Source organism: Arachis hypogaea, chromosome 1 (assembly GCF_003086295.3).
Source record: "Arachis hypogaea cultivar Tifrunner chromosome 1, arahy.Tifrunner.gnm2.J5K5, whole genome shotgun sequence".
Taxonomy (NCBI): Eukaryota; Viridiplantae; Streptophyta; class Magnoliopsida; order Fabales; family Fabaceae; genus Arachis; species Arachis hypogaea.
In genome coordinates this window covers 105,838,693-105,854,079 of record NC_092036.1, presented here as the reverse complement: position 1 = coordinate 105,854,079, position 15,387 = coordinate 105,838,693, and the positions used below count along the sequence as shown (strand labels likewise).

At 30.8% G+C, this 15,387-nt stretch overlaps 1 protein-coding gene across 1 annotated transcript; it reads right to left on the bottom strand.

Annotated features, from left to right (window-relative positions):
- Window positions 1-11,767: 11,767 nt before the first annotated feature.
- LOC112766974 (uncharacterized) lies at window positions 11,768-12,478 on the bottom strand. The gene has a single exon (XM_025812891.1). It carries the CDS (start codon window positions 12,476-12,478, stop codon window positions 11,768-11,770), a length of 711 nt encoding a protein of 236 aa, XP_025668676.1.
- Window positions 12,479-15,387: the final 2,909 nt, after the last annotated feature.

Below are 15,387 nucleotides of genomic sequence, written 5' to 3'. Positions count from 1 at the left end.
CTATTTCGTGGAGCTCCATGATATAGCTGTACCACCATATGTGAACAAGTATCATGTTTGAGATATTCCTTTGCGTGGATCAGACAAGTATCCTACATCTGCATAGCCAACTAGTTGTGACTTGAATCTATATGGATAAAACAATCCATGTCAACTGTTTCATGAAGATATCGAAATATTTGTTTGATTCCATTCCAATGTCTTCTGTTTGAAGAGGAACTATACCTTGCTAGTAAATTTACCGCAAATGATATGTCAGGTCGTGTGTTATTAGCAAGATACATTAGTGCCCCAATGTTACTAAGATATGGTACTTCAGAATTAAGGATATCTTCATTTTCTTCTTTAGGACGAAATTAATCATTTTTCACATCCAAAAATCTTACAATCATTGGGGTACTCAAGGGATGTGGCTTATCCATATAAAATTTTTTCAAAATCTTTTCTGTGTATATTGTTTGATGAATAAAGATCCCTTTTTTGTATGCTCGATCTGCAGGTCGAGACAAAATTTAGTCTTTCCAAGATCTTTCATCTCAAACTCTTCTTTTAAAGTTTTTATAATGGTTGGATCTCTTCATGAGTTCCAATGATATTTAAATCATCAACGTACACAGCAATTATAATGAATCCAGATGCATATTTCTTTATGAAAACACATGGGTAGATATCATCATTCTTGAATCCGTTTTTGGCCAGATACTCAGTAAGACGATTATACCACATTCGTCTAGATTGTTTTAGACCATATAAATATCTTTACAATTTGACTGAGTATAACCCCTGCGAATATTCATTGGATGGTTTAGATATCTTTAGTCCTTCAAGGATTTTCATATAGATATCACTATCTAATGATCCGTATAAATAGATTGTTACCACATCCATTAAATGTATATGTAGTTTATGATATGCAGATAAACTAACCAAATAACGCAATTTTACTACATCCATTACAGGGGAATATGTTTCTTTATAATCTATACCGGACCTTTGTGAAAAACTTTGTGCCACAAGTCGAGCTTTGTAGCGTACAACTTCATTGTTCTCATTTTGTTTTTTTTTTCACAAATACTCATCTGTATCCAACAGGTTTTACATCTTCTAGTGTACGGACTACAGGTCCAAAGACTTCACGTTTTGCAAATGAGTCTAACTCAGCCTTCATAGCTTCTTCCCATTTTGGCCAATCATTTCTTTGTCGACAATTTTCGACTGTTGTTGGCTCAAGATCCTTACTTTCATGCATGATATTTAATATCACATTATATGCAAATATTTCATTGATAATTGTCTTATTTTGGTCCTATTTTTATTCTGTAAAGACATAATTTATCGAGATCTCATCATTTTCAGAATTTTTAGGTACCTGAACGTCTTCTGGCGTTAAAACTATATCAGAATTTTGGACAACTACAAGTGTCTTTATTATGTCTTTTCAACGGGAATAGTATTTACCTCTTTTCTTTTTCGAGGATTTTTGTTTTTGGAACCGATATGTCTACCACGCTTCTAGCGTGAATTTATTTTTCAGTGGCCACTTATCCAACTGGGACATCTATTCGAATTGGAGCATTTTCTGCTGGTATATAGGATTTGGTTATCCTTTTTGTATCAGAAAATGCATCGAGCAATTCATTTGCTATTCTTTGGAAATGTATAATATTTTAAACTTCTAGTTCACATTACCCTGATCGAGAATCTAAATGCATCAATGATGATGCATTCTAATTAAGTTCTTTTTCAGGAAGCTTATTATCTCTTCCTAATATTAGAAATTTTGATTCATCAAAATGACAATCTACAAATCTGACTTTAAATACATCTCCAGTTTGTATCTCAATATACCTCATTATAAAGGGAGAATCACATCCAACATATATTCCCAGTTTTCTTTGGGGTCCTATTTTGGTGCGAGAAGGTGGTGCAATGGAAACATATATCACACGCTCGAATATTCTTAAATAGAAAATATTTGGCTGCTGGCCAAAAGCTAAATACATAGGAGAGAACTAATGGTAACTTGTTAGTTTCAAACAAATAAGTGCTGCGGCATGTAAAATAGCATGCCTCCAAGCCGAGGTTGGAAGATTTGTTCTCATAAGTAAAGGTCTAGCAATTAATTGGAGGCATTTAATAAGTGATTCTACTAACCCATTTTGTGTATGGACACGAGTTATTGGATGTTTAATGCTTATTGTATTAGCCATACAATAAGCATCAAAAGTTTGGGAAGTAAATTCATCAGCATTATCAAGACAAATTGCTTTAATTAAATTTTTTGAAAATTGTGCTTTTAATCGAATAATTTGAGCAAATAATCTCACAAGCGCCAGGTTGCGAGAAGACAATAAGCACACATGTGACCATCTCGAAGATGCGTCTATTAGAACCATAAAATATCTAAAAGATTCACATGGTGGATGAATAGGTCCACATATATCACCTTGAATCCTTTCTAGGAATTCAGGGGACTCAAATCCAATCTTTACTGGTCATGGCCTTAAAATTAGCTTTCCTTGAGAACATGCAGCACAACAAAATTCACTAGATTTAAGAATCTTCTAGTTCTTTAGTGAATGTCCATGGGAGTTTTCAATAATTATCTACATTATGGTTGTTCTCGGATGACCCAATTGATCATGCCAAGTTATGAATTCATCTGGGCTGGTAAACTTCGGGTTTACAATGGCATGTGATTCGATTGCACTAATTTTGGTATAATATAACCCAGATGAAAGTGAGGATAACTTTTCTAATATAACCTTTTTATTTGAATCATGAGTTGCGATACATAAGTACTCATGATTATCCTCATTCATTGTTTCAACATGATATCCATTTCGGCGAATACCTTTGAAACTCAATAAGTTCCTTAGAGACTTAGTAGACAATACTGCATTATTTATTATGAATTTTATTCCTCCAAGAAACAAAATTATAGCTCTTTCGGAGCCTTCGATCATATTGCCTGAGCCAATAATAGTATTAACATATTCTTCTTTTGGCATAAGATGAGTAAAATATATATTACTTTTGAGAATATTATGCGAACTTATCCGCAAAGCAAACATCTTCACTATATGTCATTGCCATTTTCTTTAATGACAAATAATAATAATAATAATAAAATGAGTAAAATTTTATGTGCAGTAAAATTATTTTCTTGATTGAAATTATTTTTTTAAGAAGTCCTGTACATAGTATTATATATTAAAAATTTTATTATTATTTTAGAACTTGCCACATTTAGTAATTTTGAAATTTTTAAATATTTCATTAGATATTACTTATACACATTGTACTTGAAATTCAAATGCATAGAAAATAAAACTTAACAAGAAGTTTCATACATTATTTATTTACATGAGTACTTAACAAACCAACATATTAAACTATTCCATCATTGATCAAATAGCCAATATTTCCTTCAGAATTTTCAAAGAAAGCAGATTCTTCATAATGAGTGGTGTAATTTTCAGCATCATTTGAAACAAAATTTGTTTCCTTTTCTTTATCATCTTTTTTCAAAAATGCTTGATAAAGATCAACTAGGTGCCTCGGGGTACGGCAGGTACGCGACCAATGGTCATTTTCACCACAACGAAAATATTTATCCTTTATTAATTTATTTTGCTCATTGTTTCTTTCTTTATCCAACTTCTGGTGAGATCCTTTCTTGTGGATACAATTTTTCTTTCTTCTATAATTTTTTTTGTTACTAAAACCTTGTCATTTATCTCTTATGTGGTAATGATTTGTCGCATTTGCTTTTAGGAAATGGGGCGGCGCCAGCTGGACGCGCTTCATGATTTTTTAAGAGCAACTCATTATTACATTCAACAACAAGAAGACAAGAAATTAACTCAGAATATTTTTTAAATCCTTTTTCTCGATACTACTGTTGTCAGAGCACATTCGAGACATGGAAAATCGAAAAAATTTTCTCTAATATGTTATAATCAGTTATCTTTTTCCCACATAATTTCATTCGTGAGGTGATTCGAAACATTGCTGAATTATATTCATTTATGGATTTAAAATCCTATAGACACAAGTGCGTCCATTCATATCGGGTTTGAGGAAGTATCACTTCCTTTTGATGATTATACCTTTTTTCAAGATCTTTCCACAGATCTGCAGGATCGTTTAATGTAAGATATTCATTTTTCAATCATTCGTCAAGATGACGATGAAGAAAGATCATGACTTTGACTTTATCCTTCTGAATTGCATTATTTTCAGCCTTAATGGTATCTCCAAGATTCATTGAATCAAGATAGATTTCAACATTTAGTATCCATGATAAATTGTTGTTTTCAAATATATCAAGAGTATTAAATTCAAGACGAGAGAGTTTTGACATAATGAAAATTTATTACCTGAATCTTCCTAAATTTTGATTAGAGTTTCGTGCTGATAACGTGTTGTAAAATAAATAAATAAGGAAGATATAAAATAAAGAAGTATAATTAGATAACTCTAATAGTAATATTCACCACAATTACTATCTCAATATAATAGAAATGATTAATATATTTACTAATATTATATATATTGCAACGTCGTATATTAAAAAAAAGAGAGTTTATATTTTATATATATATATGTGAAAGAGAATAGTACTTTTTGGTAGTACATCAATTGGTGAGACCTCTTCACTATTTATAGAGATAAAATGTTTACTTTTTCAAACTTCATTTAAATTCAGTTTAACTTGGGAGCTTCATTCTTTCACAGGAAAAAACAGCTACCTATATAATGAATGGGCATCCACATCATCATGTTTATTACAACATTAGAAAAATTCTCTAGTAAGGATACCAAAAATAAATATGTGATATGACATTACATATTAAGTTTGGATTGTAACACGTATAAGATGTATTGATTGTGGTGTTGATGTATAAGGCATATTTAGGCCAATTAGAGGAGCTTAGATAGTAGGCCTATCAAGTGGGCTAAAGAGTGAGGAATGATTTTTTTAAATTGTATTATTTTTTGCAAGTATATAAACTTTAATAGCCGTCTTTATTTGGAATACAAAAGAGAAAAGATAGTCAAAAAATAAAATTTATTTTGGTTGGACAATATAATTTTTTATTATACAAAATATGGTAGGAACAAATATATAGAGAGATGAACAAAAAACAAAAAAAGTGAATATCAGAATTTTAAGTTTGAAAAATAATTAAAAAGAGTAAATAGAAAAGTTTATCTTTTTCATCCTATAAAATTGATATTTGTCATTTTTCTATGTCACTAATATGTATTTATTTATTTTTATAATCAATTCTTTATTCTTATTTTACTCACATCTGATTTGATATCAGTGTTTTTTATTTGATCTTACTCTAATTTCTTGATATTTTACCTCTAATTTTATACAGTTAACTTAAATCAGATCAACAACTTAAATAATAATATTACCTTTGAAATTATTATTAATAATTCTCTTTTAATATTTTTTCTTTCTATAGCATGTATTAATTAATTTAAATTATACAACAGTAATTTTAACATAATTATAATTAGGTATAATAAATAGTAAAAATATTTTTAATTTGTGACAATTAAAACAATAAGAGTGAGTTTTTTAATAACACTATACTTATCCAGATAACATATTAGTAAGAAAAAAATAAAGACCACATATTTAACTATATCAATAATTTATAAAAAATATTAAAAAATTTAACATGTTATTTTTTACCAATATCACGGGCATATTTCGCTCGTATATTTTTTAAAGTTCTCTTACTCTTCTATTTTGGATTAAATATGGAAACTCATATTATTCCAACAAGAGAAACTAATGTATGGGCTAAGTCCTAAACTCCACCATTTTTTCTCACTTACTAGCTTACACTAGTTCGACTCTTAACAACGTGTTTAATATTAATTAATCGCGCTTCTTCCAAACAGAAATGCGAATATTAATGAAGCTCCACAGCCAACCTGAAAACAGCGTCCTGTAAGCCACTAGTCTCCGTACACACGTCACACTAACACCTAAACACGTAGCATGAACATCACATGCTTACTTTCATTATCAGCATCAAAGAATTTCCCTAACTTTTATTCATAAAAATCGCCAAAACACTTACACAAAAAGATAAAATGAGTTTTTTTTATTTCTAGATCTACACAAATAAATTATAAATTTATAACACAATGAGATACCTTTCCTTTTTTTAGAAGTAAATATGAATATCTTTTTTATTTATAAAAATTTCCCTGAATAAAAAACTTCTCTCTTAAAATCTTTTCATAATTTCGAGAACATGTATAACCAAGTTTAAAATACTTATAAAACTGAAATATTGCACTATAAAAGAGGAAAAAATTAATCATTAAAGAGTTATTGAAATCTAAATCTCTAAATAGAAACTAAACACATATATAAAAAGAGAATGGAAAGCAAAGAAAACAAAAGAAAGGATAAAGAGTAGGTGAAGAAAAGGGAATAAGAAAAGAGAAAGGAAAATGACAGATAAAGGCAGAATTATTACCATAGAGAAAAGAAAAAGAGAAAGAAAGAAGGAGAAAAGAGAAAGATGGTAAAAAAAAAATAAGCGAAAAGTGAAGAGATAAAGACAGAATTATTACCATAGAGAAAATGAAAAGAAAAAGAAAGAAGGAGAAAAGAGAAAGATGGTAAAAAAAATAAGCGAAAAGTGAAGAACTACTGCTACTAAGGCAGGTAGGGGAGGATTATGATTTTTAGAAATTAGATTATGATATTTATTTATGATTTTAAAGGAAAATTTATTTGATTATCTCTAATTTTAAAACTAGAGTATTTATTTGAAAATAATTTATAAATTGATGAATAAATAGTATTTTCTTTGAAGATAATTTTGTTGGATTAAAATTAGTTTTCAATTACTAAATTATCTCTATTTTTATTAGAAATTACCAACCTACCCTCACTCTTTTTCCACAAATCAAAACAATAACCCTATCTATACACAAACACACACTCCCTCACACACCCGCCGCCACCCCTATTTTTCACTCACCCTCACCATACACAGAAAGAAAAAAAGGAAGAGAGAAGAGGGCGAGCTCAAGGGGGAAGAAGAGAAGGAAGGAGGAGCTTGCTGTCTCGCCATCTTCACATTGCTGCCCAACCTCAGTCTAGCTCGCCGTCGCCCAACCGCAGTCTAGCTCGCCGTCACCGTCGCGCGCACGCACGCACACAGAGAGAGAGAGAGAGCTGTGGTTGCAGCAGCCACTGTTGCAAGTTGGGAGAAAACAGTTTTGACGTATTTTATGGCTTACGGGTTTCAACTATTTGAGGTATGGGTTTTTCTTAAAATTTATTTTATATTACGGAATTGTTATGAATTGATATTGATGCGAAAGTATATATTTGGTGATTATGTAAGTCTTATAGATTGACTTGTTTGTTTTTTTTTATGAATATGACTATTTACTTGATTGATTGATTGCTTGAGTTGTTGTATGGTTGTTGATGAAAATTGATTTGGAAAGCTGATTTGAATATACTGAAATGTGGTTTGGATGGAACCCTTGAAGGGTGGTAAGGTCCGGGTTTTAGGAGATGTGCTATCAAAATTTTTATAACTTTGGATTTAAGTAAATGATTGATTTAAAAATGAAAGAGGTTTAAACTTGAAATGGTTTTGAAGTTAATTCAAGGATTTTGGTTGAGTGAAAATGAGTTTTATAAAAAAAAATGGTTTCAAGTGAACTTGCTTTGGAGATTCCAAAAACTGTTATAAAAGGTGGTATTGATTTTAAAGGAAAACGATTTGAGGAAAAGTGTTAAATGGTGTGATATAAGAAAAGTGGAGTTTTGAAAAAAAAAAAGATGAATTTGGAAAGGAGTCTATTTTAAAAGTGTTAAGTTTTTGGGTAAAAAGTGATTTCTGACAAAACTTGACAGGTCGTAACCTGGCTCTCGGATTTCGAAAATTTGTCAAACTTGATTTAAATGAAAACTTGACAAGTTTATGATGTTTGAAGAACAGTTTGAAACAAAGTTATGAAGGTTTGAAAACTAAGTTTTAAAACTGAAACTCAGAAATTTTGCAGCACACATCTATTTTTTTGAAAGAACTCTGTGTTTGACTGTTTAGCCTTTCCGGTAAATTTGTGATCCCCTGTAAACCTGTATGACGTTTAAAGAACTTATTTTTAGCTTTGAAATGAGATATGAAAATTATTCTTGGCGTGATGTAATATATATTATTATTGAAAGTAAATGGGTCAAGAATGATTTTGAATCAGGATAAAGATGGGGCATAAAGACTTATGTTTTGATTATGATTATGAATTTGAGTTTGATTATGATTATTGATTATCTAACTAGGTAGATGCAAGGGTTGTGGCTTAGTCCTACTTGCTCCGGGTTGAGGTTTGAGACACCTGGGTAGACGCAAGGGTTGTGGTTCACCACACTTGTTCGAAGTTGAGATTTCAAACACCTGCCTGGGTAGATGCAAGGGTTAAGGCATTGTCCCACTTGCTCCGGGATGTGGTGAGAGGCACCTACTTAGGTAGATGCAAGGATTGAAGCGTTATCCCACTTACTCTAGGATGTGGTGAAAGGCACTTGCCTAGATAAATATAAGGATTGTGGTTCGTCCCACTTGCATTCAGGATGTGGTAAAAGGCACCTGCTTGGGTAGATGTAAGGATTGTGGTTCATCCCACTTGCATCCAGATTGTGGTGTGAAGCACTTGCATGGGTAGATGCAAGGATTGTAGTTGGTCTCACTTGCTCCGTGATGTAGTGTTCTATGTCCGGGTTAGTTATCGTATGTGTCGGGTTTGGCATTATAACTGACAAGTGAGTTCATATCCAGTAAGATATACATGCATCATATGCATCTATGTGACATTAATTGGGTGTGCATATTATGTATTTGGTTTGTCTATGTGAATATTTCTATTTAACTGCTAATTGATATACTTGTTGTAGTTGCTCTTAATTGTGTTTGAACTTTATTATTTGTGATTGTAATTGGTTGGTTTGGATTATGGTGGTTTGAGTAGTGATTTGCTTTTGTGTTGGGTTGGAGACTGTGATTTGATTTGTGATGGGTTGGAGGCTGTGATTTGGTTATGTTTGGGCCAGAGGCCATAATTGGATGAATCAGTGATAAGTTTAATTAGAATGGTTCTCTGATAAGTATTATGGAATGTTATGGTATATTACGTTTGGTTTGGAGTTTTTACAAAGAAAATTTGAATTTAAATTTTCAGATAATTAACCGTTGGTTTTCAAAAAGATGCATAAGACGAGCGATGATCACTGTGGTTGAAAACAGTTTTTTCATATATTTTCTTATGACAATTCTGAAACTCCTATGGTGAGACTGTTTCTCACCCCTACAGATTTCTCTTTTCAGGACGGATGAGAAGTTTAAAGAGTTTCTTTTATATATATATATATATATATATATATATATATATATATATGTGAAGATTATGATTGAATTTGTTTATATATGCATCTTTGTAAAAGAAAAAGAACTTTTGGTTTTTTAAAGAAAACCGTGATACAGTTTTGAGTTAAAGGCTCCTATTTTATTATTAAATATATAGAAGTCATCGTAATATCATCATTATTAGAGTGGCGCAGCCGGAAACGTGACATTCTGATAGTAAATGTGTTACAATAATCACATACATAACATAAATTAAAGTAAAAACTTAAATATAATATAACATTATTAATCATTTTACTAACTATTTCATATTATATATATATACCGGAGCGGGTAGAAACGGGTTTTACCTAAACCCAATTTCATCTCTGTCCCATCAAGCCCTACCAAAAATTCGTCCAGCATTGGAGCTGGTTATTATCCACTCTCGAACAGATAGGGACGAAGTGAATATCTACAAATTCAAATATTGTTGTCATTCCTAATTGCTGCCAAGGCTGGAAATACGAGACAGCTGCGACAACCCTTCACTACCGCTGGACTTGGTTCAACTTGCATAGAAAAGTTGTTGAGGAGAGAAAATTAAAGAAAGAGAGGTAGTGATATTAGTTGTTAATGTTAACCTTTCAACTAGAGACTTTGCTTGTATTTTCAGTTCATTCAATACCGAAGTGACAAATACACTATGTTTGGATTAAAGAAATTTAAAAGAAAAGAAAATGCAGATTTTAAAAATGAATGAAAAAATTAGTTTTTCCTTGATTTGATAAGAAGGAAAATTGGGTGGAAAGAAAAAAAATAACGAAAAAACTATGTCTAGATTCTCACCTTAAACATGCGAAGAAAACCGAGGAGAATTAGTGAATAAGGATAAAATTACATATTTATCGTTTATTTTACATAGAAAGTAAATCTCTAATGTGGTTTTCTCTGGAGCTTGAAAACACGTTTTGTCTTCACCGTAGTTTCACTTGTCGTTCTCAACAGCACTACTGCAGCCTCATTATCGTTGTCCACTACGCCAATGTAGTTTTATCATCGTCGTGACAGCTCCTTCGCATCTTCATCCTTGCATGCTCAAAGAGTCAACATAAAAGTGAACCTTTTGATTTCTGTCAATTTCGTAGTTTTTTCCAAAACGAAATAGAAAAATTATCACTGCACATAGTTTGTAAGTTTCTTTTATTTTTAGTTGACATATTGTTATGATTTTACATTCTATGAATGATTCTTATTTTGTAGTAAAAAATAATCGATTTTTTTTTAAATAGGTCCTTCTTTCTAATTAAAAAAATCCAACTATATTCGGCTTTATATTTTCCTGCACAGTTCATGATTAGTCCAAAAAGGAGGAATTTTTAACTCATTAGGCCTTTAATTTTTTTTTTGAAACAAAATAAGCTCAACACACTAATGTGGAGCAACAAAAGAAACAACAAGAATTTCATAAAAACATAAAATCCCTATAGCTTCCCGCAACGCCATCAACCACCAAAAGATACACTCCCAGTCCATTCGTTGTAGCTCTGTAATGTCTTACTTAGTACAAAGTCCTCCACTGTTTCCTGATGCTGAAAATTCCTAGCATTGCGTTCCACCCATATGTTCCAAATAACTGCAAAGAATCCCGGCAACCATTTCTTCTGCTCTTGTTTTCGCTTATGGCGACCAGTCCACCTCTCAAACATTTCCCTTACAGTTCCAGGCATAGACCAAACCTCCCCAAAACACCCTACCCACCTGCACCACACCTGCCATGTGAACTCACAGAGAAGAAACAAATGCTCCATCGACTCTATCTCCTTCTTACATAGTACACAGAGAGTATCACTGAGTCTTATAACGCCTAGTCTACTCAATCTCTCTTTAGTATTCACTCTACCAATGAGCACAAACCACCCAAACAACTCAATTCTTGGCGGTACCATCCCTCGCCAAACTGAACTTGTGAAACTGTAGCTCGTTATCTCATCTGGCAGAGTCTCCGATTGTAGGACCTGCAACACCGACTTAGTAGAGAAAACCCCTTTACTATCAAACTTCCAAACCAAAGTGTCTTCTTTACCATCTGACAGCTTCACTGGCCTTAGCCGCTCATGAAGTTGATGGATCAGTTCCAGCTCCCATTGGAACAACTCTCTCCGCCACTGGAAGTTCCAGATCCACTCAAGTCCATCCCAAAATCCACAATCCCCTAACATCGATCCTTGCTGATTCGAAACAGAGAATAATCTTGGAAAAGCCACCTTCAAGGGGCCCCCTTGCAGCCAGTTATCTTCCCAAAACAGGACATTCCTCCCGTTCCCTACCTCCATCGCCAGGCCAGTAAGCATTTTGTCTTTTATCCTCTACTCTTTTAAATTAAGATTACATATGTCTTTCCAGGGCCCTCCTTTATCTGGTAACTTCTGGCTTACTAGCATGACATCAGGCTTCAGGTTGCATTTCTTGATAAAATTCATATTGTAGCCATCACTACCTGGGGCCTTCGATGATTCACAATCCCATACTGCCTCCTTAATTTCCTCTGCAGACGGTAAAACCTCCAAGGCTTCTGACTCAACTGCATCAATTTCCGGCAACAACCCATCTCGAACACCAATCCTTGGTACATACTCCTGCCGGTACAGGTCCTTATAAAATCCCCTTATTGCATGCTTTATCCTTGCCTGATTCCTCAAAAGCCGTCCTTGGATCATCAGAGCATCAATCCTGTTATTCCGCCTTCTAGCCGATGCAATATGATGAAAGTACCGAGTATTTCTGTCCATGTCCCTTGCATGTTTTGATCTAGACATCTGCTTCCAATGGATTTCCTTCCTAATGTACCATTTTTCACAACATCTCACCAGCGCCTTCCTTCTAGCCTCCGTTGTACCATCATAGATTCCTTCACTAACCTTCTCGTCCAACTTCCTAATCTCTTCCTCAAACTGTGTTAGTCTGTTTTCCATATCACTAAAGTTAGCCTTGTGCCATTGTTTCAGCGGTAGTGTCAAAGCCCTCAGTTTTCCAAGAAACGGACCTTCGCCCAAAGTCCACCATTCATTTTTTACCATCCTCAGAAAATCTTCATGAGTAAACCAAGAATCCAGACTCCTGAATGGTTAAGTGCTTTCACCGTAGTTAAATCTACTGAATTTTAGTGATAAATCAATGCATCAATTAACATATTTTATTAAGTTACTGGAACGCTTTATATATGATGCAGGCGGGCATGATGAAGAGATTGTGGCATTGAAAATGAGTGGTAGACCATAGTGTTAGGAAAAATCATTTTACTTTATTTAAAAAACAAAAACTTAATTTCATCTTGAAATTAATTTAAGTGACAAGAGTCTATATTTTTAAAATACATGATATTGCCACTAATAAATAGTTTTTTTTTTAATGTCAAGATTGAGATATTTGAGGTTTCCATATTTACCTTATCCTTGTTGAAACATCGACAAAATCATATGGATGCATTATTTGTGAGTTTAAATTCTTCAAGATTTAAATTTGTGTTGCAAAATCCTTTAATTGTATTTGCTTGTGTGAAAGAAGGAAGTTTGAGATTAGTGTGTATATCATTTTAGATGTATAAGGTTATATTTTTTAGTTTGAATTTTTAAAGGTTAAAATTTGAATTTTAAAATCTTTTAACAGCACTAATTTATGTGAACAAAGGGAGTTTGAGACTATTTATCATATAATTTTACTTGTATAAGGTTATGTTTTTGAATTTAAATTTTTAAAAGTTTAAATTTGAGTTTGAAAATCCTTTAATTTTATTAGCTTAGTATGAAAAAAGGGAGTTTGTTGAGACTAATTTTTATATAATTTTAGTTGTATAAAGTTATGTTTTTTAATAAATTTTTTATGGTTTAAATTTGAGTTCCAAAATCCTCTAACTATACTAGCTTATGTAAAAGAAGAGAGTGTGAAAATAGTTTTCATATATATGATTAAAATCAATTTATTCATTTACAAATTCGTTATGATAGATGGATCTATTGGTAGATACATATATTTCTTTGTGGAGAACTCATCTTCTATACTAAAATATGATTTTGTTAAATTCATCATCCTTTCGCATGCATTATGCCGTTCATCAGTTGTGTGAATAACTCGAGTCCGCTTCCTTTTATCCAAGGATGGTAATATTTTTATAAACCATGGACAAGTTGTAATCTTACATTTTATAAATTTGGTTCAAATTGGTGTAAATAAAACACTTGGTTTGGTGGTGTTGTCATAATTTATCATATGATTTACAATTTATTGTTTATGACAGTAAATTTTGGACTCAAATTTAACATTTAGGACTCTTTGTGTTAATTTATATTTATTGTATATATTTGTGCAAAAATTATAATGCTTAAAAGTATTTGAGAACAACGAATATATTATTTAATACAAGCAGAAATAACTCATATATTAATATCTTTAATTAGGAAACTTTTTTTTTTTTTTGAAATAGATGTATACAGATGGTTCTAGCTATATAGAATTAATTTTTTAAAAATAGGCCACTCTAACTACGAAAAATGATCCTTTTTGAAATTGACCCAGAATGATAAAATATTACTCTCCTAAAATCTTGGTCATTATTAAGCTCTTTTGGTATGTTGTTATATTTATAAGAATTGTATTATTTGTATATGATTTTTCGTTGTATGTAGTAAAAAAAATGTTAGTCATTTTTTATGTTAATATTTTATTTTATTAAAGACGATTTAATGACACGTTTTCTTAAATATAATTAAATAATTAGTGATAAAATCTATGAGTAAGTTTTATTATTTTTTTATAAAATTATTTATTTGTATTTGTTTGAAAAACACAGTATCTTCCTTTTCATTTATAACATTTAAAAGACAATAGAAAATGATAACTTCAAAAAAATAACTTTAAATATATTAATAAATTATCATTTATATAAAATATAGATAAAGATATTAATGTAATTTTATTTTGTTATAATTTTTTTTATTCAAACAAAAAAAATTATTATTTATCTATTTTCTCTTCATCCAAACAATACAAAAAAATATTTTTTTTTTCTTATTTTCTTTTCTTTTATTTTTTTTCTTTTCATTTTTATTTTGTATCCAAACATAATGGTAAAAAAAATTGAACAAAGAACATTATGGTTCATTATGTGATAAGATAAGGTATTTTTAGAGTTTAATATTATTTTATTTTATTTTATTTTATTTTATTTTATTTAGTGTTTACATGGTTATGTGTATAAATTTTGGATCTAACTTTTTTAAAATGAGGAGATTGTAAAATAACAAAGTAAATATCTAATTATTTTTAAACTAAAAATAATAAAGACTCACATCTAATAAAAATTATAAATTCAATAATTATCATTTTTTTACCTTTTTATATTTTCTACGTAACTAAAGAAGTTTAATTTATTTCTAATTAATAATTAAATTATAATTTATTATAAATTTTTTATAATTAACATAAATTGAAAAATATAAGTTTAATTTCTATATACTATTAACATAAAACTCTGCTAGTATTTTACATTAACATTAATTAGAATATGCTAGATAGGCAAAAATAATTAACTCTGGTGATTGACATTGGTACATAGATTCTGAAAGCAAAAAGATTAAATAAAAAATTTAAAAAAATATCAAAAGGCTAAGTTAGTTACCGAAGGCCTTGTTTGGCTACTACAAATATAATCATGCTATGTGAAGTATGAACCCAAAATAAGTGTTAATCAACCTTTCGAATAGATTAAACAAGAAAGTCTTTAAGAAAATAATTAAAAAATAAAAATTGACTTGAAATATGAGACCCTCGTTTTAGATGATTTGCACTAATTTAAAATTAAAATATCTAGTTTACCAAATCAATAATTCAATAGCCTAATAGATATTAGATATGGAAAATTTATACAAAAACATTAACACTATATTTGGTTTGATAGGAAATGAGTGGAAAGAAAATAAATGGAAAGAAA